Source organism: Camellia sinensis, chromosome 11, assembly GCF_055761805.1.
Source record: "Camellia sinensis isolate YWXY chromosome 11, ASM5576180v1, whole genome shotgun sequence".
Lineage (NCBI taxonomy): Eukaryota > Viridiplantae > Streptophyta > Magnoliopsida > Ericales > Theaceae > Camellia > Camellia sinensis.
Window position 1 is genome coordinate 165739877 of NC_138971.1, and position 27007 is coordinate 165766883.

The 27007-nt window shown below is 40.0% G+C and overlaps 2 protein-coding genes across 2 annotated transcripts; both read right to left on the bottom strand.

The window, feature by feature from the left end:
* Nucleotides 1-247: 247 nt before the first annotated feature.
* Nucleotides 248-4189, bottom strand: LOC145802845 (uncharacterized). The gene is made up of 4 exons (XM_082895634.1): nt 2160-4189; nt 1271-2077; nt 358-697; nt 248-254 (listed from the first exon to the last, which is right to left on the bottom strand). The coding sequence occupies exons 1-4, from the start codon at nt 2692-2694 to the stop codon at nt 248-250; spliced, it is 1689 nt and encodes a 562-aa protein (XP_082751760.1). The 5' UTR covers nt 2695-4189.
* Nucleotides 4190-25123: 20934 nt separating this feature from the next.
* Nucleotides 25124-26903, bottom strand: LOC145802991 (formin-like protein 20). Its single transcript, XM_082896029.1, has 3 exons — nt 26595-26903; nt 26293-26514; nt 25124-26213 (listed from the first exon to the last, which is right to left on the bottom strand). The coding sequence occupies exons 1-3, from the start codon at nt 26901-26903 to the stop codon at nt 25500-25502; spliced, it is 1245 nt and encodes a 414-aa protein (XP_082752155.1). The 3' UTR covers nt 25124-25499.
* Nucleotides 26904-27007: the final 104 nt, after the last annotated feature.

The following is a 27007-nucleotide window of genomic DNA, read 5'->3' on the forward strand; positions in this document are numbered from 1 at the left end:
TTGTAGCCATTTACAAGGTTATGTTAAGCCGACGTATGATCACCCGCTGAGGTATACAGGAAATTAACGGGTCGATGCAAAGGTCAGTATCTCGCCGAAGTAAAAGCCTTGCAGTTATACCCAGGGTATGTAGCCCCGAGAAGATTGCACAAAGAAAGCATGCAAAAATTTCTAAGTATAGAACTATGCAAAAGCAAGCAACAGAACATCACAAGATCAAAAATATCCATTGCAAGAACAGTTGCAATTACATACTGAAAAAGGCACATTGGCCATAAGAAGGAATGTACATTGTTCAGGAATTAAAAGAAAAAACAAAGACCAAAATCCAGAAAAGAAAGAAGGGAAAATCAAGACTCTGGAACATCAGCAGCAGCAGAAACTGGAACCTCGGATGATTCAGCTGGAATATCCTCGGCCACCTTCTCCGCTCGTATTTCGGCATCTATCTCTGCTAAAGTTGTGTCAAGACTTCTGTCAGTCAAAAGAAGGTCAGATGATGGACACCCCTGAACAGGTTCCCTGGGCACTTCCTCAGCCTCATCACCCACTTCATCTTGAGTTAAGTCTAAAATTTGCTCAGCAGGAAAGGACTTGGCCTCAGTAGCGCCCCTGGGTTTTCTCACCAAGGCTTCACCTTCATCTTTCTCTTCGTCTTCACCCTCAGCTTCTACCTCGGTCTCTGATTCATCCTCAGCTTGACTTGGAGGAAGAAATGGTAGAAGATTAGCATCAACTTGGCGCAATGGCGAGTCAGCAGGGAGATCAAGCTTCTTTATCAGAGACATCCAACCAAGGGAAAATCCCCTGTTGCATGCCTGCCTGACTTGAAGTTTGTATTCTTCTGCAACGTCGGCCATGCCTTGAGCATAGGCCTTTTCATCGGCCTCCTTGACTTCGGCCTCCTTGGTGGCCAGAGCTTGTTGAAGTTCTTTTTGCGCTTGGACCTTCTGAGCCTCGGCCTCCCTTTTCTCGGCTTCAGCTACTTTTTTAACGGCCTCAGCAGCTTCGGCCTTTTCAAGAGCTAAGGTTTGGTTCTTCGTTGCAGCCTCGGCTTGATCTTCTAGTTTTTTTATTTTTACTTCAAGGGCCCTTAATTCTCTCTTCATTGAAGTTGCTTCCCTCTTCATATCAACCAATCTTTGACGATTCTCAAAGGATTGCATTGAAAATGAATGGGCATGTTGGATAGCCTGAATGAAAACAAGAGTATCGGAAAGTGTTCTCAGAAAGAAACAGAAGGAAAAAACACAAAAACAAATAGAAATACTTACTTGGGCAGAGTGTTGGAGCATCAGAGCGTAATTTTCATACTCACTAAACTTGGCATTTCGCTCCAAATCATTCGGTAGAAGAAGAGCGGTACTAAGGGCGACAGCAACGTTGATATCATCAGTACTTTCACTAGCCATGATAGGCCTGTCCTCTAGAGATAGATCAGGGGCCCATGGGACGTCGGGCTTCTTTGAAGCCGAGGTCGTCGCAGACGATGACCTTGGCCTCTTTGTTTGTGTAGATCCTGAGGGTTGGCCCTCAGCAGACCTTTTGGTTGAAGTAGAGGTCGATTTTTTGCTTTCAGCTAGCTTCAAAATCGGCAAAGCATCCTCAGCATCGGCATCTGTAACCTTGGCCTTAGGCTGAGCCTTTTTTACCCTCTTCGGTTTGGGTGGAAGCATTGATTGCGTTGCTGCGGCTTCGGCGTCAGCTGGAATGTCGGCAAGAAGATCTTGGACGACAGGCCTCGGACGAACCATTTCGGCAGTCTTTACTAGCCTTCGTCGGCGTTTACGTTCAGGAATTGGTATTAAGAAGGGGGCCGAAGTTGATGGAAGATCGGCTGGGTCAGATGTGGACTCTTGATCTGTCCGAGATGTAGAAGCAGTTAAGGTTGTGGCTGTTGGTGGAGAGAGACTCTTCTTCCTTTTTCGAGGGACGTCGGGTAAAATGGATCTGTGTGTGGGGACAAAGTTTAATAATACTGGGGCTTTTCGTTTAAGGATTGGAAGACCAAGAAGTGTTCTCAGATCTGGTCCTGGGAAGAAGGATTGACGAAAATTTTTCGGTGGTTGATGAAGATCTGCAAAGAGTCAGACGTCAGAAACAACAAAAGTATTTAAGTGTTGAATGAAAACAACTAAGTGTTGACTCAGGGCTCTTACTCTTGCCCTCTGTAAGTGTTCGAGGAAGAGGGTAAAGGTGGACATCTTCATCTGGGCCAAATTCCCAATTTCCAGAGGCAATAAGATAGTCATCTCCAGCCCCCTTGTTGGAGTCTGGAAGGTCGGCTATAATCTTGTACTGAGTGGATCTCGGCTTAAGGTAATATACAAAACCCCTATCCTTCAGATCAAGAGGGCACATGGTATAACAATATTGAAGGTCGGCGAGGGTGATTCTGAGGTTTTCTTGCCTAGCTAAGGCTATAATACCATTAATTATCCTATAGGAATTGATAGTAAGTTGCATGGGGTTTAGCTTATAGAAATAGAGAACTTGACGAAAAAGGGGATCGAGTGGAAGCCGAAGTCCACATTCGATAAAAGCAACTACTGGAAAAGGCATTGTATGGTCTGTAGGCACGATAGTGTCATTATCCCCAGCCAGCTTAAGATGAACGTCGGCTGGGATAGAGAATTCTTGCCTAAAGTATTCAAGACTTGTTGGGGTATTTACCCTGTGCCTCCACATACCCATTGTGTCGGCCTAAATTAAGAGGAATATGTTTCAGAAGACGGGCGTTTTTCAGGTTTCCCTAAAGATTAAGGGTTTTACAGACAAATCCCAAACCTACGAACTATTAAGATAAAGATCGAGGGCACAGATCTGGGGCAGATACAAAAAAGAGAAAACAAAAACGAGGTTTCAGATTCAAGAACAGAGGTATAATTTTCAGAAACAATAGAGGTACAGGAAAAAATCAAGAACAGCGGCGAAAAGAATGATGGAAAAGCATAGAGGTTCAAAATATAGCCACAAAATTCAAGATACAAATAGATCCCAGACCTCGAGTAAGATCAACAATGGCAACAGACTGGCAATAGCGCATAAAGAGAATGAAAGAAATTAAAGGAAGGGGACTTACCAGGAGAAGTGAAGCCAAGGCAATACTCGTTGAATCCAGAAACCAGTTGCGACAGCAAAAAAAGGCTTTGCAAGAAATACGGGACTAAGAACAGTTCCAGAGAAGAAATTGAAGCAATGGCAGATTTGAAGAGGAAGAACGAGCTTTCGGAAGAGAAAGAGTAAAGAAGATGAAAAGAAAAAGTGAAGAAAAGATAGAGGCAAAAGAAGTTTTGTCAAAAATTTGAAACGGCGGCAAAAATAGGGCAATTATTGCGCCTAGGGTAACGCACGCGTCAGACGGCGCAGACGAACGAACAGACAGCTTCCAGGCGCGTCACTAACACGCTCAAACAAAGACGAAACACGTGGAAGGAACAGTTAGACATGAATGACAGCTCATGTGCATAGGGGAGTACGACCGAAGCCACGTTCTCCGAAGAGAACACGTCGGCTGAAAGAAGATAATCTTGGCAAAAGCAGTCTTCTTGAGCCATTATTCAGAAAGGAAGTGACAAAAAATTCGGAATAGGTTCCATCACCTCAGAATGCCGAGGTAATAGAACCTAGGGGGCAGTTGTGGGGACATATTTTTTGAATACCAACACGTGGCATGGTGACGCCGACGTGTCAGCCGAGGTGCCACGTGCCCTGGTAGTTAAGCCGAGGTAATCTCGGAGAAGCCGAGGTAATCTCGGAGAAGCCGAGGTCATCTCCGAAGATGTCGGAGTCCGAAGATAAGGGACAAGAGTCCTAAGGCAAAGAGGGGACTTAGTTAAGATAAGGATAAAGCTCTTAGGGAGTTTATCTCTATCTCTTAAAGAGTCCAGAGTAAGCACTAAGATTGGAGTTCATAGAAGTCATACTTCTAGTTGGACTTGGATTGAGTACATTATAAAAGAAAGGCACCCCCGTGGGTCTAAGGTATGTAATTCATACTTTGAGTATTCAGTTTAATACTTGATTATCCTTGAGAATCATACTGACTTGATCGTCGGAGTACCCCCGGGTGGAAGAACCACCGCCGGAGCTTTTCTTTTCTGTTACAGGTTGCTGGAGCCATCTATTCTGCCGGTGCTTAGCTGCTGATCACTAAACGGGCAGTGTGGTCAGATTTTTACCCACACAGTTAGTTATAGTAATAGAATACAATAAACAAAATATTTCTATTATTATTTAACAAGATGATTGTTGGTTTGGTGGAAAGAGGCAAGCACATGAGGTCTTGAGTTTCAACCGTACAAGTTGCTTTTTTCAGCGCGCTCATCCAACTCGAGATTAAGATTTCGTTCATTAAGGGAGTTAGGACTAATTTAATTTATTAAAAAATAAAATAAATTAAAAAATCAATTAGATTGAGTGTCACATTTAAACCATAATTGAGAAGGTAATTTGCATGCTTAGAGTTGGGCCGAGCTAGGCCTATTTGTTTTAAGAATTGGGCTGAGCGAGGTAACCTCGGTTCGAAGGGACACGCTTCAGGCCGAGCTAAGAGCTTCAATAGCTCGGTTGTGTGGTGTACCCCGCGTTAGGCCGAGGTCTGGAACAGATGAGCAAGATGTTTTCAGTAGCTCGAATAGGGATATGTTAGTAACATACCGGGCTTAAGGCTATCTCGGTCGAATAGTATCTTTAGTCCGTCCGGCGTAAAGCAGGTCCAGTATAGCTTGGTTGAGTGTGCTACCGAGCTGAGGCAGGAGGTTTGGATCCTCTCACTTGGTGAGAAGTGAGTACAGTGTTATCAGGATAAACACTCTTCGCTAGGAGTGTGATTCCTAAAAGGACTCTAATAAGGAGAGTTAGAATCTTGCTAGGATTGTGTCAAGCAGAATCTATAAAAGCTCATGACAGAACCTATGTACAGGTATCACAATTCCTACTTTAGAATACACAGAGCTTTTGTGTCTATTGTCTATTCGCTGGCTTGGTCATCGGAGAGGTTTCCGGCACATACCCGTCGACTAGCTCAAGTTTGTGTTTTCAGATAGTAAAGCGATGACGTTTGGAGGAGTGTAAACTTAATCAACAGGATTATATGAGAAGATTATTTCGTGCTCGTACAATTGGCGCCGTCTGTGGGAAGACACAAAGAACAAAACCTTTTGATCAAGTTTTCTTCTCTAGTTGGAACCAATGGCACACAATGAAGATTTGTCGCAATCTGCTATCGATGGGCAAATCCCGGAGGACGGAGGAAGGCGCGAAGGTTTACCTTCTATCCCACCCATGGCAGAATTAGAACCCCAGTGACGGAACTCCCGATGGGACACACGGGAGAGGCGGGGCACCAATCCCCGTCGCTCTCAAAGTCCTGAAAGACAGAGGCAGAGGTTGGATCCTCAAGTTCTAAAAGATCGCGTGAGGGAGCAAGACGAATTAATAAAGAGGATGGCGGCAGACATGAAGACAATAAAGCGCCAGATAAAGGAAAAATTGGTGGCAATGGAAGAGGGGCGCAAAGGCAACACGCCCTCTTACCACTCGGAAGATCGTGGCAGACACATCACGCCATCACAAGCAAAAAGTAGGAACCTTAGAACAGGCGACACTTAATCAAGGACTTTCAGGACTCGTTACTCCAGGTCTGAGAGAATGAGGATTGAAATGTCGTATACAGAGGGAAGCAGCTATCGGCCCTCGCGCACGCACCAAACGATATCTAGGCACACGGTGTTACCTAGGTCAACGGACCTGTGAACAGTGCTTGAGGAAAAGGCCCGGTGGAATGAGGACACCAAGGCTCGCGACCCTCACAGAGTTTCAGCCTTACAACGATTGGCCCCAAGGACACATGGGAGTGTCAAGGTAGAGATGTCAATACCGCACCTTACTTATGAACTAGCGGATAAAGTATTGGCAAGGTTACAAAGTTCGCCGTTCGTTCCGTCAATTGAGAACGCACCACTACCCTCAGGCTTCCACCAGTCCAAATTCACTACTTATGAGGGGAAGTCAGACCCCTATATGCATTTAAGCCACTTTTGCCAGGTTATGGCAGTATACCGGCGAAACGAGGCTCTAATGTGTATCATGTTTCCATCCAGCCTTGGCGACCTAGGTCTAACCTGGTTCAAAAGGCTGCCAGAAGGCAGCATAGCTTCATGGGCACAGTTGGCAGAAGCGTTCGTGACCAGATTTAAAACGAATACCAAGACACCAGTGGAGATTGACCAGCTACTCTCCATTGACATAGACGAAAATGAGATATTGAGGTATTACAATAGTCGATATTATGAAACATTCAACCAGATTGGGGATTGCCCTACAAATCTCGCCATCGCACAATACAAACGGGGTTTACCAGTCGGTAACAAATTGAGGAACTCAATGACAATGATGCCACCCCTCACGATAGAGGCCTTAATGGAGAGCGTGCATCAACATATCCGAGTAGAGGAAGATAGCGCCCGTGCTAAAGCAAAATCTGGTACAACAGCGATGCTAGATAAAAAGAATACAGCAAAAATCAACACGGTAGAATAACCAAGCCAGAATGGGCGAGGCAGGCGAGCCAACAGAGAGGACCCAGAAAAAAAAGAAGTTAAAAGTCCGCACTACCATTACCACAGTATTCAATAAACCTATCTACTGGATTCTTAGTGAGATACGTGAAGAACCCTTCGCTCGGCGACCAGCCAAGTTGGGAGAAGCACAAAAGGGTTATGATGAGAGGTCTCGTTGCACCTTCCATGATGAGAAGAGGCACCGCACTGAAAATTGCACACCATTGAGGCAACATCTGGAGGAGTTAGTGGCTGCTGGACACCTGGACCAATATATAGAAGGGGGAACATAGCCAGCCTCCTAGGACCCCAACAAACCAAATGGAATGTCGGTCAACGGTCCACCCCAAGGCATAATTAACGTTACACATGGGATCGTCGAACCTGAGCGGGTATGTGAGCTCAGGGGGATGATCAAAAAGGCTGAGCACTTGAGAGAGGTATTAAGTACATAACCTACCGTCAAAAAAAGTAGAATAGAGGCCACAAACGTCATATCCTTTTTAGACAGGGATCTAGCAAGGCTACATTACCCTTACAATGACGCCCTGGTGGTCATTTTGCGTATCAAGAATTTCGACATCAAGCAAATTCAGATTGACCAAGAAAGCTCACACAAGATAATGTACTACAAGTCCTTCAAACAACTGAAATTGGAGGACAAAGACTTGGCACCTGCGACATCTCCCCTTATCGGTTTCAACTCAATGCCAGAGCGGCCAGTGGGCAAGATAATCCTCCCAGTCAAGGTAGGAACCATGACAAAATAGGTGGAATTAAGTATTGAAGGTCCCTTCCACTTACAACATAATCTTGAGAAGGGCATGGCTGCATGCCATGCGCTCAGTGGTGTCAACCTACTATTAGGCATTACGATTCCCTAACGAAATCGACGTGATTGAAGAAGTCTTAGGAGACCAAATCATGTCGAAGCAGTGTTTCGTTACAGTAAACGGCAGCCGTGCTGCAAAAGGGTTCGTTCAGATGGTGGAAGAGCCAGAAAGCAATAAACTGTTTGCAGATGTCGACAAAGCAGCAGAGGAGATGGCAGTGGAAGACTTGGTTGAGGTAAGGATAAATGAAAAGAACCCAAAAAAGTTCTTTTTGCTCGGTTCGTCTTTGTCCAGCACTGAGAGAATAGAGATTATGGAATTCTTAACCTCTAACATCGAAATGTTTGCTTGGACACCATACAACAAACCTGGCATTAACCCAAATTTCATCTGGCATCAACTTAATGTCCACCAAACTGCCAGACCAATTATTTAGTGAACTCGCCGATCGGCACTCCACCACACAGAAATAGTGGCAGAAGAAGTAAGAAACCTGCTGGAAGCAGGAGCCATCAGAGAAGTACAATATCCTAGATGGATCTCAAACACTGTAGTAGTACCAAAGAAGAACGGCAAGTGGCGCGTTTGTGTAGACTGCAAAACGGTCAACAAAGCATGCCCAAAAGACAATTTTTCCCTACCACGAATAGACCAACTGGTGGACCTAACAGCAGGGCATAATCGACTTAGCTTCCTTGATACGAATCGAGGTTACCATCAGATCGCTATGTATGAATCGGACCAGGAGGTCACATTATTTACAACGTCCAGAGGATTGTACTATTACAAGGTCATGCCCTTTGGCCTAAAGAACGCAGGGGCTACATTCCAACGGATGATCACCAAAATGTTTGAACCATTATTAGGCAGAACAATGGAGGCTTACATAGATGACATGGTCTTCAAGAGCAAGGATGAGAATGACCATCTCAGGGACCTACATGAAATGTTTCAGATTTTGAAGTCTCACAAGTTACGTCTAAACGCATCTAAGTGTGCATTCGGTGTAGGATCAGGCAAATTCCTAGACTTTCTAGTGACCAACTGGGGTATAAAAGCAGATCCCTCTCAGATCAAAGCAATCCAAGACCTTGAGAGGCCCAACACAGTCAAAGAGGTACAGCATCTCACTGGCTTAGCAGTCGCACTCAATCGATTCATAAGTAGGTCGTCAGACAGATGTCGACCATTCTTCCAAGCACTGAAGGCCAAATTTGAGTGGAATGAAGAATATGATTGCGCCCTAGAAAACTTGAAAGACTACATGACCTCTCATCCGTTGTTAGTAACCCCGGTACCAGGAGAAGAGCTCTTTTTGTACTTAGCAGTTTCACAGCATGCAGTCAGCGCAGTGTTGGTTAGAGTAGAAGGAATCCAACACCTGCCTATCTTTTATGTTAGCAAGACCTTGCTGGGTGCTGAAACAAGGTACCTACTATTGGAAAAACTGGCGCTAGCTTTGATGATGGCCTGAAGAAAGTTGTCACACTATTTCCATGCCCCCCACACCATGATCGTCCTAACGGCTTTTCTATTAAAGGCCTTGTTTGAGAGGGCGGATTTTTCTGGACGAATCTTAAAATGGGCAGTAGAGTTGGGGCAGTTCGATATCAAGTTTCAACCCAGAACCGTAATAAAAGCCCAAGCTTTAACAGACTTTGTGGCTAAGTTCATACCAGGAAGTCATCACATCTGCCCGGTTAATTTGACCGACGCAACTGAAGTAAAGGAGAAAGTGTCGCGGGAACTGCGCAGCCCCAAATGAAGGATACCCAACTACATTACAAGCCATACAGAACTAAGGACAGGAAAGGAAGAAGCAAACCATGCTACTCCCAATGAGAACTCATCAAAAAGTAAAGACTTGAGGCAGTCAGACAGTAAACATCAAACCCCAACAGCAGGCATGGACTTGGAAGAAAACACCAGCTACACCCATGATCCCAAGACGTCATTCGATCCCTCTACTTGCTGGAAGCTATTCGTCAGAGAGATGTAGAAACTCTTCGTGGACGGAGCATCCAACAGGCTTGGCGCAGGACTTGGCATAGTCCTCATCTCACTAGATGGCCTAACAATTGAACAGGCAATCAACCTGGGCTTTCCAGCATCCAACAACGAGGCGGAGTATGAAGCACTGTTAGCAGGCTTAAAGTCAGCACTTTACATGAAGGCCACTGAGCTGATAGTTTACAGTGACTCCCAACTGGTAGTAAACTAGATTTCAGGCGACTACGAGGCAAAAGATGAAAGGATGGCTAAGTACCAAGAGTTAGTCAGAAAGAAGATCATGAAGTTCGAAGTAGTTCGGATAGAGCTAATCAGCCGAGAAAAAAATAGTAGAGCAGACAAAAATAGTAGAGCAGACGAGCTGGCAGGTTTTGTTTCAATGGCAGATACATCTATCCCACACCCATTATTGATCGACTTCCTACCTAGACCAAGTATTGAGGAACCCGAAGTAGTCGAGGCATGTTGTGCCGAGCTAGGCCCATCATGGATATATCACATTATAGTATTTTTAAAAGATGGCATATTGCTTGAAGAAAAGAAAGAGGCCAAAAAAATTAGAGCAAAATCACAGCGATTTTGGCTCTCTCCATCATTGGCGTTGTACAAAAAATCCTTCACAGGACCTTACCTGAAATGTCCATCCCAGTAAGGTCGAGGCATTTTTGTTCAAGATACATGAAGGCGTATGCGGAAGCCATCAATGGGGAAGATCATTGACTTACAGAACAATTTCACAAGGATATTGGTGGCCATACATGCAAGCAGATTTAGATAAATATATCAAGAGGTGCGAGAAATGTCAGAAGTTCGCACACCAAATACATCAACCAGCCAGAGAGCTTCTACCATTAACTAGCCCATGGCCCTTCTCAATGTGGGGCCTAGACATAGTGGGACCACTTCCAACTGTACTCCGTAACAGAAAGTTCTTTCTCGCAGCAATAGACTACTTCACAAAGTGGGTGGAGGTAGAAGCACTCGCATTAATAAAGGAGAAGGATGTTAAGAAGTTCGTCGGGCAGAATATCATAACTCGATTCGGCATACCCAAGGCTCTAATATCCGATAACGGCACTCAGTTCGATGGAAAAAATTTCAGGGGCTTTTGCGAGGAATACAAGATTGAATTCTACAACTCTACACCAGCATACCCTCAAGCGAATGGCTAGGCAGAAGCTTCAAACAAAGTCGTCTTAGATGGTTTGAAGAAAATGTTAGAGAGAGTAAAAGGTAAGGGGGCTGAGGAGCTTCTTCATGTTTTATGGGCTTACCGTACCACACCTCGGTGGTCAACTAGAGAAACGCCTTTTTCCTTGGCCTATGGCATGGAGACAATAATCCCACTAGAAGTAGACCTCCCCACTATTAGAAATGAAATTTTTGACCCAAACTTGAATGAAGAAACCATAACCTTAGAACTCGACCTTGCAGAAGAGAGAAGGGAAAGAGCACTAGTTCACATTGCCTCATACCAGCAAGAGTTATCCAAAAAATATAACAAAACAGTACATCCGAGGCAGTTCAAGATTGGAGATTGGGTACTGCGCAAAGTAATGGGCAATACTTTGGTACCTGAAGATGGGGACCTAATTGGAAATGACCATACAAAGTGGTTGGATTAGCAGGAAAAGGGGCATATCACTTGGAAGATGGAGACAACAAAGCTATTCCCAGGCCATGGAACACTGTCAATCTCAAATTATTTTATTTTTAGTTTTTCCTTAAAATACTTGTAATTTTTCTTTTTCAAATAAAACAAGTAGTTTCTTTTTTAGCATAATTCTTTCTACTGTAAAAGTTGTTCTTAGTCAGTACTAGCTAGGGGCAATAGAAAGAAGTTGGTAGGTATGACCAACATTTAGCTCTCTTCAGTCGAGATAAGGATCAAGGCTAAAGAAGGTTGGCAAGTATGATCGACATTTAGCTCTCTTCAGCCGAGATAAGGATCTAGGCTGAGGAAGGTTGGCAGGTATGACCAACATTTAGCTCTTTTCAGTCGAGATAAGGATCAAGGCCGAAGAAGGTTGGCAGGTATGACCAACATTTAGCTCTCTTCAGTCGAGATAAGGATCTAGGCCGAAGAAGGTTGACAGGTATGATCAACATTTAGCTCTCTTCAGAAGGTTGGCATGTATGACAAACATTTAGCTCTCTTCAGCCGAGATAAGGATCTAGGCTGAAGAAGGTGGCATGTATGACCAACATTTAGTTTTCTTCAGCCGAGATAAGGATCTAGGCTGAAGAAGGTTAGCAGGTATGACCAATATTGAGTTCTCTTCAGCCGAGATAAGGATCTTAGCTGATGAAGGTTGACAGGTATGACCAACATTTTTCTCAGCCGAGATAAGGATCTAGGCTGAAGAAAGTTGGCAGTTATGACTAACATTTAGCTCTCTTCAGCAGAGATAAGGATCTAGGCTGAAGAAAGTTGGCAGGTATGACCAACATTTAGCTCTCTTCAGCCGAGATAAGGATCTAGGCTGAAGAAAGTTGGTAGGTATGACCAACATTTAGCTCTCTTCAGCCGAGATGAGAATCTAGGCTAAAGAAAGCTAGCAGGTATGACCAACATTTAGTTCTCTTTAGCTGAGATAAGGATCTAGGCTGAAGAAAGTTGGTAGATATGACCAACACATAGTAAAGTTAACAGATTACATAGCTCTTGGACTAAGATGGCTATCTCGGCCAGAAAATATTAAGACATCGTAATCAAGCAGAGAGTTTAAGACTGATGCAATTAAAAGTTGAAGAGTAATTACAAGAGTGGAACCAAACAAAAAGATTGGAAAATTCCATATTTCATTCTATTCCATTCCATTTGAAAAAATGTGCATCACAAGAGGGGCTTTAGCTTGGTTACAAATTCTTTCAAAAGTAAACATCAAAAAGAAGAAAAACAAGATCAAGCAAATAGATCGTCCAAGTTTGCATCCAAGTCAACTCGAGCTTCACCACTCGGTAAACCGGTTCCAGCAAGTAGGTCGGTCACGGGCACATCTTTAACCATATCTGACACCGGTGGCTCCACCTGAGCTGTCTGACTGGTCTGGAGACCGCGATAATTGTTAACAGATAGGGCATTGTTTGGATTAGGTGATCCTGCTTCCTCCTCCCCCTCTTGGAGAAGCTTTTGTTGGATGGCGTTGGCATAGTCCGCCATATAACTTGGGATGAAGTGAGGGAGAGGGTTCTGGAAGACCTCGATTTCTAGGCCCTGACCGAGCTTCGCAACAACTGCCTTCCAGCCACATTTGAAAAAGATGTCTTTTGCAACTTCGCACTGCAAGACATACGTGGCCTCTCATTCTTTGTAGCTACGATCTTCAGCGTCCTGCATGTTCTTTTTCAGCTTGGCTATCTCCGCATCTTTTTTCCTTTCAAGCTTGGCTAGTTCACGCAAATAACGGTCTTTTCTTTCGGCCAGTGCCTTCTGTTTGTCTGCTTCCGCCGTATTGACCAGCTTGGTAAGTCGGGCGTTTTCAGATTCGAGCTCGGTCATTTTTTGCTTGACCTGGTTCAGCTCGGCCGTCTTAGTGTTGGCACCTGCCATGGCCAGCCGTGCTGTCTTGCGAAGCTCCAGCGCGCGCTCATGTGCAATATGGTTCTTTTGCATGGCTTGCAGAAAGAGAAATAGCAATTATGACTAAAACCGATCAAACAGATGTGTAAATTGGAAAACAAACAAAGGGAGAACTTACCAGCACCATTGACTTAGTTGCCTAGCGGATTTCCTTGAGCTCGGTTAAATGGTCATGGTGCTCCATGTTAGATGGCAGACACATGCTCTTGGCAAGGTTGAAAGCAAGCATATAATCCTTATCAGCCACCACTGAGTCTATGGTGGTAATAGCCCAGTTCTTGTAAGTTATTTTTGGTGCCCATTCTGAAAGGGCTAGCTCGGTCAGTATGCATGGGTTCAGGGCTCAGGGCTCGGCAGTGTTGTTTAAGGATGCACATGATCCTCCTCATCAATCAATCGCTGCTGCTTGGCCGAAGAAGTGCATGCACGTTTGCTCGGCCGAGATGACGAGGCTCGGGTTGTTGGGAGGGCCACCACAGCCTCGTGTGTTTGACCGGCTTGTGGTGTCTCGGTTTGAACCCCGCCAGTTGGAGTTTATGTTTACTCGGTAATCAGGGCTCAAACAGCTCGGCGCTTGGCCATTTTTTGTTCTTCGGTTAGGGGAATGAGGTTGATTTGTGGCAAGTTTGGGTCCGGTTCTGGTGATGGTTCCAGAAGAAAGTCAGTTACCTTGACCTTCCTCCTTCCACTGCATCGATAGGTCAGTTCGAAGTTAAGCAGCTCAGCCCAACCTCAATGACAGTAACGAAGTGCGGTACGAAGAGCGTCTTGGTTGGCGTATTGGTATTGTGGTTTTAGCTGGTTTAGGTCTGCATAATAAAAAAGGTTAATGGTCAACACGGTGTAAAATTATAGCCTAGAATAGCAAAGCAAAAAGAAAATCGAGGTATCCTTACCAGCAGTTCCCTTATTCCAATTTATGTTATAGCCCGGTATTTGGGCTTCTTAGTCTTCAAAATTACTAGAAACCCAGAAGAAATCATCGTCATTTACATCTTTATGCGGTATGTTTTTTATTTTTTTCTCTCGGCCTCTTCTTACCCTTAAATAATACACCCAACCGTCATCATTTTGGCCGAGCGAATACTGGTGAAAAAGCTCAGCCAATCCAAGGTTGAGGCCGAGTCGGTGGTTTAGCTCGGCGATGCCGTATATTATTCTGTAAGTGTTGGTGCTGAGTTGGGTTGGGCATTGTCTTGTCTGCCTGAGGAACTCGCATATCAGTGGCTGTACAGGGAAACGGAGACCGGCCTCTACTATTGATATTACGGTGAAGGGAACAAAGCCTGGTTTTCCCCAGGGCGTGGTATCTAGTTCGGGTAAAGAGAGGTGAATGTCGTCAGGAATTTGGTAGTCCTTTCAGAACTCGGCTATGGCCCCAGGGAAGTCGACTAGAAACCGATATTTACTCATGATTAACTTAGAAGTTGTAAGAAAAAGTTCACAAGTTACCTAGCTCGGCGCGACTGAGGCTTTGGTCGGCTCGGTTGAGAAAAGCCACCTAGGGGCAGGGTGCAAAGGTGTGTCTGGCCAACCTAGTCAAGTCTGCAAAGGGGAAATAAGAAGTGTTATGCCCAGACAACTGGACCGGGCTAAGTAAATAGTCAATTTACAGAAGAGTAGTAAAAGCCTAGCTCGACTATATTTGGTTGACGAGTAGCTCTTAGTTCGGTCGTAAAGAAGGGCCAACTCAAGGCCTCTAGCTCGGTTGGAGGTAAGTATACAAGGTTATAACCATTTTCTTAGTTCGGAAGTTCAAGCCTAAAAGTCGCCTACAACAAATATCTAGTTCGGTTACAGCACGACTCTGGATTAAACATCATGTTGTTTTTAAATCCAGTTGGTATGCTTTTGAGCTCGAGCATAAGGTTTTGGGTTTATAGTATTTGCTTAACACTCTAGTGTATATAAACACATGTATATGGAGATTAAATACCAAAAATGAAGAAAAAGATAAAAAGGAACATCAGAAAGAGGCATTAGCAACTTACGAGTGAGAAGGCGTGAAAACAATAACCAACCAGCAAGAAGGCCGACGAGGATGGATGTGTGGATATGGAGCTTCGAATGCAGAGATTCTCTGAAGAATGAAGATGAACAGTAGAAGGGTGACTGTTCGAAATAGAGGGATGGTATTTATGTGAAAGACAAAATGGCGGGCCTATTTTCAAATTTTTCTTGAGCAGTGTGATACGGCTGTTACAGTTTAAGAGGGCAATTAACGCACGCCACGTGTCCCAGTAAGGACACGATGTCAGACATGAGACGACAGGCTATTCAACCGACGTGAGTTTTTTAGGCCAAACTAAAAATAGCCCGGTTGAGTAAAGCATTTTTGGACTCAATCATATGCGTATTCTGGTTCAGTTAGTTTAAGGCATTTTAGCGCGGCTTGAAGATAAAAATCCCAATCATGCTTGGCAGTTGGAATTAAGGGGCAATTGAGAGGGTAATTTGAATGCTTAAAGTTGGGCCGAGCTAGGCCTATTTGTTTTAAGAATTGGGTGGAGTGAGGTAACCTCGGTTCGAGAGGACATGCTTCAGGCCGAGCTAAGAGCTTCAATAGCTCGGTTGTGTGGTGTGCCCCGCGTTAGGCCAAGATCTGGAACAGATGAGCAAGATGTTTTCAGTAGCTCGAACAGGGGTATGTTAGTAACATACCAGGCTTAAGGCTATCTCGGTCGAATAGTATCTTCAGTCCGTCCGACGTAGAGCAGGTCCAGTATAGCTCGGTTGAATGTGCTACCGAGCTGAGGCAGGAGGTTTTGATCCTCTCACTTGGTGGGAAGTGAGTACAGTGTTATCAGGATAGACACTCTTCGCTGGGAGTGTGATTCCTAGGAGGACTCTAATAAGGAGAGTTGGAATCCTACTAGGATTGTGTCAAGCAGAATCTATAAAAACTCATGACAGGACCTATGTACAGGTATCACAATTCTTACTCTAGAATACATAGAGCTTTTGTGTCTATTGTCTATTCGCTGACTTGGGTATCAGAAAGGTTTCCGACACACACCCACCGACTAGCTCACGTTTGTGTTTTCAGGTAGTAAAGCGACGACGTTTGAAGGAGTGTAAACTCGATCAACATGATTATACGATAAGATTATTTCGCACTAATAATCATTTTATATTTTCTTTCACAAAACTATAAAAGTTCTTCCCAAACGGAACTTTTTTAGTCAGTCTAAAATAACTAAAAAATCAAGCTAAAATAATTCTTTCCAAATGAAGGTTAAATTATCAAAGTACGAAAGGTGAGTTACACATTTTTGTGATACACATTATGTATTTTTGATACATTTTTTCATTCAAATATTTTTGAACCGCAAAATGTGTAATATTATTATAAAAATATGTAACTTTACTTCTGGATTTCAAGTTGTCAATATTAATTATAAAAATACCTAACATGTATCACAAAACTGTATAACATGCATAACCAAAGTCAATAAATCTAAAAACACACGGGAAAGGCACCAAACAAAATTATGAGAAAAGACTAACATGTAATTAGAGATAATCAAACCTTGACCACTTAATGGGTCCAAGAACTCTTGGCCAACAAACTATAAATACTGTTTTCGCAACACGATAAATAGTTAAAAAGTCATTATAAAAAAAATCAACTCTTCACCTATTATTTTATAAGTACTTTCGTAAAAAACTAAGGTCTTCTTTGGAGTATTCTAAAAAAGTTAAAAAATCACTATTCTATTTAAGTCACATCATCTTATTTAAGTCATATCACCTCTCTACCACATCACTTCAAACTCAATCCATATTTCATAAAAAGTCAAAAAATGTATTATTTTAGATCATCCCAAACCACCTTTAACTAAGGCTTGGTTTGACATCCTAAAAAAAAATCAAAAAGTTACTAAAAAAGTTAAAAAGTTCTTACTATTCACAAATTAAAAATATAAAAAAATTAATTTACACAGTATTTTAATACAAATCAACCAGTTGGCGTGATTGGTACGAACTGATGGAAGTAGGCTGTCAAAGGAAAAAAAAAAATTAGGTATATATATTCATTAAATTTGAGGGTAATGTCGGGCTAGTGGGGGCCCAATCACAGGTCTCGTTTTGATAATCTGAACCATTCAATGTGTAAAACTCGTCGAATACTATATGTTTGTAAAAAATCACGTTGATTGGATATTACTAATTATATGATCAAATCAGTTTTGTATAAAAAATGGATGGTGTTATAGTTAACGATTGACAAAAAACTAACACAATCAGATAGCCATCGATATCCGATCACCATGATTTTTTACAAGCATATAGTACTCGACAAGTTCTACACATTGAACGGTTCCGATTAGCAAAACGGAACCCGTGGTGGGCCCCCAAGGGCCGAACAATACCGTCCAATTCAAGTCCGAAAGAGAGGCAATCATTTCCTATCTCCTAATCCGCCCGCTACTCTGCCAGACTGTACGGATTACATCACTAACTTTTCCTATACACTTACTTATACAAATTTTTAATTCACATTTTTTCGTAAAAAGTCAAAAAGTTAACCCAAACATCTATATCTTTTTCCTCAATTTTTTAGTCTAAAAATACAAAAATGCACTTATTTAGACACCCAAAAAAACCCCTAAAATACCTCTTTCTCAAACCAACCCTTACTAAATTAATAGGGAAATGTTTGGAGTCACCTAAATGGTGGGCCAATTTTTGTTCTAAAAAGTGAAAGGTCCACGGCCCAAAGTACTACTGATACACTAATCAATAGAGTACTTGACCCAAAAGTTCTGCTAAAAAGTTTGTGATAATTAAAATGGATCAGACTTTCAAGAATTTGATCAACATTACTTCCGGGATCAGCAACTCCTTGACAGTACTTAGCACGTACGAAACCAACACTAAGCCCACCAAAGCCCAAACTAGTTTGCATAAATCCACATGTAATCAGCCCAACGGGCAGCCTTACCTTCAAGCCTAGTCCGATTAATTCGAAACGTAGCTAAATCGATGGCGATTCTATTTGAACCCAAAATATGTCCCGATACATTCAATTTAAATTTATAAATTTTAATTCTTATTATATTATAATATGAATTTATTAATAAGGACAATACATATTAAACCTAAAATATTTTTTTTCCTCATAGTATACCTTAATCAGTTATTTCTATTTAAATATCTGTATCTCCTTCTTCAAGAGATCAAAGTTATTTCTTCTTCTTCTTCTTCTTCTTCTTCTTCTTCCTCCTCCTCCTCCTCCTCCTCCCCCCTCCAAAACTCTAATCCACCCTACCAAGACTCACTATCATAATTAACATCATTTTTTTTTATTATTATTTTGAAACCTTAAATCCTAAAAGAAAATTTGAACAAAATCAAATAATGGATGAGAGTAATAATCAAAATAGTTTTTTAAAGCAACCAATCAAAAAGAAGGTAAATATTCATATAAATAGGTATCACAATTTTTGTAGAGCACCATCAATTATTTTCTATATCATTTTTTTGACAAAAATTAAAGGGTCCAGTAGTTAGATTAACAATAATATATTATTGGAGTTGTTCTTATTTTATCATTTAAATAGTACATTATTTGAGAACTACTATTTCTTGTTAATGTCTGATACTTATTTGTTTATAAGTTTGATTTTAACTTTTTCACGAACATTCTTGTGGACAATTTATAATTTTTTGTGTATTGAAAAGTTTTATAATGCTTATGTAAAAGTTTAGTTTTTTCTGTATTTATAATGCTTATGTGCTTATAAGTTTGATTTTTTTATTTTATTTTTCTATATTTGAGAATTATTTTCTGTATTGAATTTTTTTAAAAATAATTTAATTTTTTTAGTTTATTTATTATTTATTATTTGGGTTTAAGTTGAGGATAATTTGAGAAAAATAATACGGTATAATGAGAGTAAGATAAAATTTTAAATAATTAAATAAAGTGTACTTAGAAATTAGAAATACTATAATTTTTGGGGTGTAAATAGAATCCCCCCAATCCATGAGAACAAATTCTGACTATTTGGCCCACAATGCAAATCCAAAAAAAATGAACGTTTTATTTGTTTTGGTGAAAAATATAAAAAATATTATTCTGTATAAAATAAATTTCTTTGTTTGGTTATGATTTTGAAACTGATGTGTCAATGGTAATAGTAGAGTGGTGGTGGTGGTAATAATGTGCTAACATTAGTAAGATTTTTAAAAATAAAAAAACATTTTCCAATCAAAAAAAATTTATTTTTTACCACAACAAATGCTCAAAAATACAAAAAATAAAAAATAAATAAAAATAAAAACATTTCCCAACTAAGCAAATGAAAGAAAAATTAAGAAGCCATAATTTGTATAACCCACATTTTCCAAGCAAGACAAGTGTCACATATAGCAAAAATAATAAGTATTGAAAAACAAAGAATACATCAATTTGCATAGTCTCACTAGATAATTAAGCATCATATTCCTTTTGGCAACATTCCATTGAAAAAGGAAAATTATTCAATGCTCTCTAGCATTACGTGTTTATAATTCGGAATTAATCATTATACACCATACGTTTTCATAATTCTCAATCATTCAATACAAAATCATAAATTTTATCTTCTCCACCAATCACAACACCTTAAAACACTAATAATCGTACTTTAGAAACACCCAATAGCCACTCTCGTAAAAGATACCCATCCCAAATGCCCATTTTAGTTTGTCTCATCCCGTAAATTCAACGGTTACGTGGACAACCAACTTTTAAAATTGCAAAAAAAAGGACACTAACAAGATTCCATATTACAATAGGAAAATTCCAACAATTAACATCCAATTTTTTGTTGTATTTGGATGGATTCTTAATTTGTTGTATTCTTTGGTCAAACTCTCGTGGCTTCATTATCTCATGCTTAATACCAAAAAAAAAAAAAAAAAAAAAAAAAAAATGTAGTTTTGTACTCATAAGCATCCTTAAAAAAGTGTAAAAATCTTCAAATGTATCAATCAGATTCACATGGAAAGGGAAATTCTAAATAAATACATGAAAAAACTCTCAAACAGGTAGAGAAATTTAAGTGACTGGCCTCCTAAGGAAGTGAAAAAATTCGGACTAATAAAATAGTCGTTAGTTTGCAACAAATTTAAATCTATAACATATATATACATTCAAACTCAAACACTTTTCTGGATATTTTTGGGGGCAATTACAATTTAGTGGGTTTTTAAAAAAATATTTACAGATACATGAAAAAGTTTAGAATTTTAATTATTAGTGTTTATAAAATTTACCATTTATGTACAATTTTTTTTTTCTTTCTAAATCTACACTAAATTGTATTTCCCTTTTTTTTTTTTTTCTGGGTAATGACTAACTTATGTAGTTGCCCCCTTTTGAAGAAACAACAAATGGCATTAGGTTAATGTGAAAAACAACATTGCCTATTTGAACTGCATCTTTGTTTTTCTCTCAATGATTCCTCTTATTATCTTTGTTTCCCTTTTGGTATTGCAAGGGTTGACATTAATCTTTTGCATAGTAATCATCCAATTATTTCTAATAAATAATTTAAAACATCGATAATGATATTTTTAAAATAAAAATATATGACGTTATTTTATATAATTTTTTTAGGGGATGCACCAATAAATCCCAAATTAATAACTTTTGCACTGTTTAGTCTTAAAAGTTTTTTTATAGACTGAAAGCACTACAAGAATTTACACAATTGGCGACCACTTTTGCCGACCAAAAAAATTTTTGTCGCAAAAAAATGATATTTGGCGACCAAATATTAATTAGTCGCGAATGATCATTATTTTTGGCGACCAAATATTATTGGTCGCAGAAGGTTATATTTTGGCGACCAAAAAATGAGTTGGTCGCAGAAAGTGATATACTTTTGCCGACCAACTACAAATTTGGTCGCGGAATGTCACATATTTTTTGGCGACCAAAAATTTGGTCGCCAAAAACTTATTTTCAGCAACAAAAAAAAATTAGTCGCCAAATTAGTACTTTTAGCGACTAATATTTTAGTCGCCGTTGATTGAGATTTGGCGACTAAAAAATTTTGTCGGCGAAGGTACATTTTCTGCGACTAATATGATATTTTGGTCGCCAAAAGTTTGGGAGGGAAATTTGATTTTCAGTGGGGCGGGATTTGAATTTTCGTTCTCTCAATCGGTGCCCACTCTCTCTACCAAGCCTCACTGCCAAGTCTCAGCCTTTCTTTCTCTCTTTCTATCTATCTAGGAATCCTCCTCCACATCTTCTCTTTCTCTCTCAAAAAACCCCCATATTCAGTTTTGTATGGCAGTTCGCTTGCTAGCATACGAGGTAGCTGACCTCTGCCTAGGCAAGCTGCCTCTCAAATCTCTCTCAATCTCCGCCACCGTGGCCGACACCTTGTCCGCCCTCAAATCCTCCTCCGACACCTGCCTCAGCGTATGGACCTGTGACCACTCCAAATCCGCCGCCGAGGAGTGTCGCTGTGTCGGAAAAGTCTGCATGGTCGATGTTATTTGCTACCTCTGCAAAGACGAAAACCTCTCTTCTCCTTCCTCTGCTCTCAAATCCCCTGTTTCTGTCTTGCTCCCCAAACTTCCTGGTCTCGTCAGAAACGTCGAACCCTCTTCCAGGTAACCCATTAACATTTCAATTTTAATCTGTTTTTGTTTGTATTTGCTTTGGTAGATTGCTTGATGATAGGTTTTTCAATGTGTAGAGGGTTTTCTCTAATGTCCTCTACATGTTCGATAAATTGCCTCAAAGAATTGACTCCACAATTCCACCCAAGAGTCTATACATGTTTTAGGGCTTCCAATTTTTGTAAATCATGTTAATTATACATACACTTCCCAATTTTTGTAAGTCATGTTAATTATACATACACTTCCCTTTTTTCTGTCTCAATTTGGCCTTTTCTGAAATTTTGGACTTGTTTACAAGTTGATTTTTATGTGTTTGGGTAAGCAGGTTCGTTCTTGGGGATGCATACATTGCATTTGAGTGTTTCAAAACTATCAATTAATTTTTTTTTAGTTGTTCTGTTACATTTGGGGCCATAGTGGCTGCTCTGGAGCTAAGTAAGAACAAAAAGATTAGATCAATATATTGTACGTTAACATCCAAGTCAATTAGCTTTTTTAAATTTTAAATTCTAATTGCTTCCTTTGTCGTGCTTTTGTCTTGTTTATTATAGACATATTTGTGACACGAGGATATATCTTGCAATCACTGCTGGTTTTATGCAAGCCATATTTAAAAAAGTTTAAAGAAAAAAAAGAAGTTAACATGGTAAAAATTATGCTATTTGCAATTAGATTAAGTTATATCCCTTTGTTATTCTCCCTTCCCAACTAACATGTAACCCCCACAAACTTTTTTTGACGTATACCATGCGACAAAAAAGAAAAAAGATGAAGAAAAGATTAAGCTATATTTATGTATATATATTCATAGGTAAACAATTCAATTAAAGGTTCTAGAAATGGGGTTCAACATCTACATAGTAGGGGTATTAAAGAAAAGCTAGCTATATCACATCAACAAAAGAATTTTTATTTTTTTATGAAATCAATAGAAGCGACTAAACAGTCACAAAACTTCTCATGTAACCAAAATACTAACCATGTTGGAATGCCACTACACATGTAACACCAATTAGGAAGCATCTCACCCGCTTTCCCAAGGTGTCCAAAGTCAAGATGGAATCTAAGGTTGCAGTCCATACAAACACCTTCATGTGAACCCCAACTTTCTTGATATTGTCCCATGCAATGACTTGTCGGTGGTACCCGTTGAATCCCATTTTAGCGATTTAACAGATAATCTCTCACCATTAGCTTTCCACACCATCCTATTCTCCTTTGGCCATGCACCATTCTCCTCATAAAGAATGTGAATGAGTCACCCACTGCCTCCAAATTCTAATAATGTAAATACTATGATGTATTAGTGATCCTTATGTAGTTTGAGACCCAAGGCATCCTTATCCACTGCAATCTGAAACTAGTCGGGAAAAGCCCCACCGATAAGGGAACATCCCCACATTAGGTCATGCCAGAATTTAACTTTCCTACCATCTCCAGGGATGATTTCCCACGTCTTCTAGAATACATATAATGTATATGGCTTTTCAAATAACAAAATGTGTATATGGCGTATATGGAGTGCTACTGCATTTATTCAATATGCATTTCAGTTGCTTATGGAAGCCTGGAGTTCTCATCCAGTAGTGTTATATGCAGTAAGACATGAAAATTCTAATGCCTCTTTCCTAAGTGACCTTCATGTCACTTGATGCATCATATGTTGGATTTTGTTTATTGCAGGGATAATTTCCTGTCAAAGGGGTTCAAACTGGTTCTGTAAGCTACTGGAAGAAGAAGTAGAAGAGGTGCTATATGTTGGAGAGGTAAGTTAATAAATTATTTTTGTATTTTACATTAATGCTCTTAATTGGTCATAATGCTTATTCATAAGTGTTATATGTATAAATGATATTCTGAATACATAAATTACTTATCCAAAAAAAAATTATGAATATAAATGGAATTAGATGATTTTGTCCAATCCGATGCTAGAGAAATGTGGAGTTCTTTGAGCATATGAAGAAGGCCCCCCTCCCCTTCCCCTTATGTCCTTACTTTCCATCTTTTAACAGTACTGTCTATTTACCTATTTAATTACCCAAACCCTTCATTATTTAATATAACAAATCTTGTTTCCTTTAGGGTTGAAGTTGTACTATGGGGCAAGAGTTTTGTATTAGGAAGGTTATGTTTGCAAGGAATGAAATAAGATGTGAGGTGTTTTTTTTATAATATCTAAATTCTTTGTGAAAAAATAGAGTAGATTAAGTTTAGTGGTGAAAAGAGTAGCATCTTTACTTATGTCTTCAAAGGTATGCTAACTATGGTTTTTGCCCATTTGAGCCATTGTCTATGATAATAGCGTGCTTTCCTCCTGCTTAGTTCCTTTAAGTCTATTTAATTTGCTTGTTTTGTTGTTCGTCCAACTTTTTGCTTTGATTGGGAGAGATCAGGAAGAAGGAATAGGTGATTGTCATGTTAAAATACTTTTTGTGCTGTATGCTGCAAAACATTTCCATTAGTATGCATCTCTGAAATTTATTTTGCTGGGTTTCATGATAAGGAAATGTGAATGAACTTTTGTAGACAGTTAAACAGTATATATTAATGATCCTCTTTTGATTTTCTATTAACTTTGGATTTTGGCAACAACTTTCAGATTATATATATTGTGGGAGTTGTACTATGTTTGATTATGGTAGGATATAACATTGAATTATTTTTGACAATCAGATTGAGTGATGTGGCTGATCCCATGGCTATGAAATTAGCAATACCATTGTGCTAGCAATCACACTTCTTTTTCCCAATCAAATGCGTTATAGTAAACAAGAAAAAAACATGTGGATCCATGCGATTGACAATCCCCCTGCCCTCTGGATCCCCGCTCTATAACGTGTATCAAACATGGTCTAACAGTGTGCATCTAGGAGAATTACATCAGGTAGTTGCTTTTGATGTTAAACCTGATTTTGGAATTTATGATGAGTAGATTTATTATTTATGCATTGTAAAATTGTTTTTGCAAATCCATATTTATTTTGAAAATTATTCATAGTTGTCAAATTGAGAATCATATTGTGAATCAAATCGAATGGAGAATCATTAGAATTAAGTACAAACTTGTTATAAAATAGTTCTTAATGATAACTCCATCTAAAAAGCTAAGGAAGCAGCCCTTTAAGCCGGTAACAAAATGACAGTCAACTTTTACGAGTTGATCTCTATCTACTCAATCTTGAAATCAAGTTCAAGTTCGACCAATTTATGCACAAGAATCAAGCTCAAAAGGGCTCCTAATGGGCTTATATGAATTTTTTCACATGCAACAAAGCTTGATCTACAGCCCTAGCCCCAACCAAGCCAAGAATTGACCGGCTCTCCCTAAGTGAAAATGTTGTCTCTATTGATTGAATTTCTGATGATTTAACAATAGCTGAAGTATTATATAGATATAAAGGTATGTGCTTGGTTGATGTGGAATATCATTAGTAGCATGTGAAGATAAACAATTAGTGTTCTTGACATTGGGCCTTGGAACTGTTTTGCAATGAGTGCAAGACAGGTGTTTACTCACCTACCTTCTATAGAAATACCCCATCTCCTCATTCTGTAGGGCTTATCGTGCACTTCGTCTTGGGCTCTCAAACTAAGCTTATGTGGATTAAATACTCTAAAATAGTGCAGCAGACTGGGTTGTTTGAGGTTGACCACCAATTTTATATTTGGACTTTGGCATGCATTTCAGGTATGGATTTGAATCAAGATGTCCCATAATTTGAGGCAATGTTTGGTAAAGACATTCATATTTTCTCTTATTTATATTCTAAGGTAGAACAAAGTTTCTACATAAGCAGGAAGTCTAACACAGCAGTTCATTGATATGGTTGTAACATAGAAATAGAGAAGAAATACTTCAGCATGCTTGGCAATTATTGTCACTCAAGCATCAAACCTGAATAAGTGTCCACTAATATGAGCACTCAACTTCTGCTGTGAATCCTGCCTTTCTAAGTTCTTCTGCATACCAGATTCTTCTGTTTCTTGTCCATTCTCCATCTCTTCTAGCCTGCCACTCATATATGCAGTTACCACCTCTGGTGTGGGTGGAAGTGACTCATCAGATTTTTGTCTACTAATATGAGCACTCAACTTCTGCTGTGAATCCTGCCTTTCTAAGTTCTTCTGCATAGCAGAGTCTTCTCTTTCTTGTCTATTCTCCATCTCTTCTAACTTGCCATTCATATCTGCAGTTACTACCTTGCTCTCTAAACTACTGGGCACATCAGCAATCATGATTATGGAACCTGACTCATCCCTATCGTCAAATGCAATGACTTCAGCTGAAATAGATTTAGAATAAAAACCCCCATCCTGTTTGTGATTTCCATCATCCGATGCACAGTCTTCAAATGCATGAGGCTCCAAAGCCTCAGTCCAAACTACTTTATTATTCTCCTCAAGAACTACTTTATTATTCTCCTCAAGAACTATATGAGTATCCAAGTTCCCCTTTCTGTCCTGCCCATCTACTACATTACTGAAGATCTCCTCGACCTCAAAAAATTCTTCAGGGGAAGCACTTTCTTCTTCATCCTCATCTTCACTTTCTGTGGTGATGATAGGTAGAACTGCATCAGCATCCGAAAAGATAACCTGATACAAATATGAGTATGCATTCAACCCATACAGCTTCAGATAAAGGACATGCCACCTAAGTAAAACAAGATCATACCTCTGCTTTGAACTCCTTTGGAAACTGGTCCTTTGCACCCCACAAAACATCAACTTCATCACGATTCAACATCAAAACATTTGAACGGACAAATGCAGTGTGGAACATAACTCTGAACATCATTTCCTCCCTTACTAGGTCATTGTCCAAGTGGATGCACTCAAGAACAACATCCCCTTGAACACGACAATGAATATCTATTTTCACTAGTTCACACTCTTCCTGCAGGTAGAAGTCATAAGTACACTACAAATCCTTGTCGCATAATCCTTTAGCTTTGAAATGTGTGAATTTGGCATTACCTGTTGGTAATGGCGAGCGCGTTTCTTTGTCTTGGAAGTCGAAAACAGAAGCTTTGAACTTTTAGTGGCTGTGGTAGAAGAAGAGTCCTGACCATAAATGTGAACAACCGGTCGGCAACCCCTTCCTCCGTCAAACAAGGGAATAACTCTAAGAATAATACAATCCAAATCTAAGGGAGTATCTGATGGTGGCCAATCTGAACCCAAATCCCGTCTGGAAATGTACTGAAGATATCTCAGCTGAGAAGGTTGTGGATTTAAAGGAGACAAAAGATGAAGAAGTTGCCTAGGAGCTTGCTTGTATACCATTTCAAGAGTCTTCTGCTCACCACTATACTGTTTTCAGTACAACAGAAGACCAGCAAGAATAAATGCAAGCACAGGCCATCCTCCCCTTTCGCAGTGCATCAACA

Coding starts and splice junctions, on each gene's coding strand:
- LOC145802845 (XM_082895634.1), bottom strand. CDS start 2,694: ATGGGTATGTGGAGGCACAGGGTAAATACCCCAACAAGTCTTGAATAC. Junction 2,078..2,159: donor AACACTTACAGAGGGCAAGA/GTAAGAGCCCTG, acceptor GACTCTTTGCAG/ATCTTCATCAACCACCGAAA. Junction 698..1,270: donor CCAACACTCTGCCCAAGTAA/GTATTTCTATTT, acceptor CTCCAAGTCAAG/CTGAGGATGAATCAGAGACC.
- LOC145802991 (XM_082896029.1), bottom strand. CDS start 26,903: ATGGTATACAAGCAAGCTCCTAGGCAACTTCTTCATCTTTTGTCTCCT. Junction 26,515..26,594: donor GCGCTCGCCATTACCAACAG/GTAATGCCAAAT, acceptor TTCTACCTGCAG/GAAGAGTGTGAACTAGTGAA. Junction 26,214..26,292: donor CAAAGGAGTTCAAAGCAGAG/GTATGATCTTGT, acceptor TATTTGTATCAG/GTTATCTTTTCGGATGCTGA.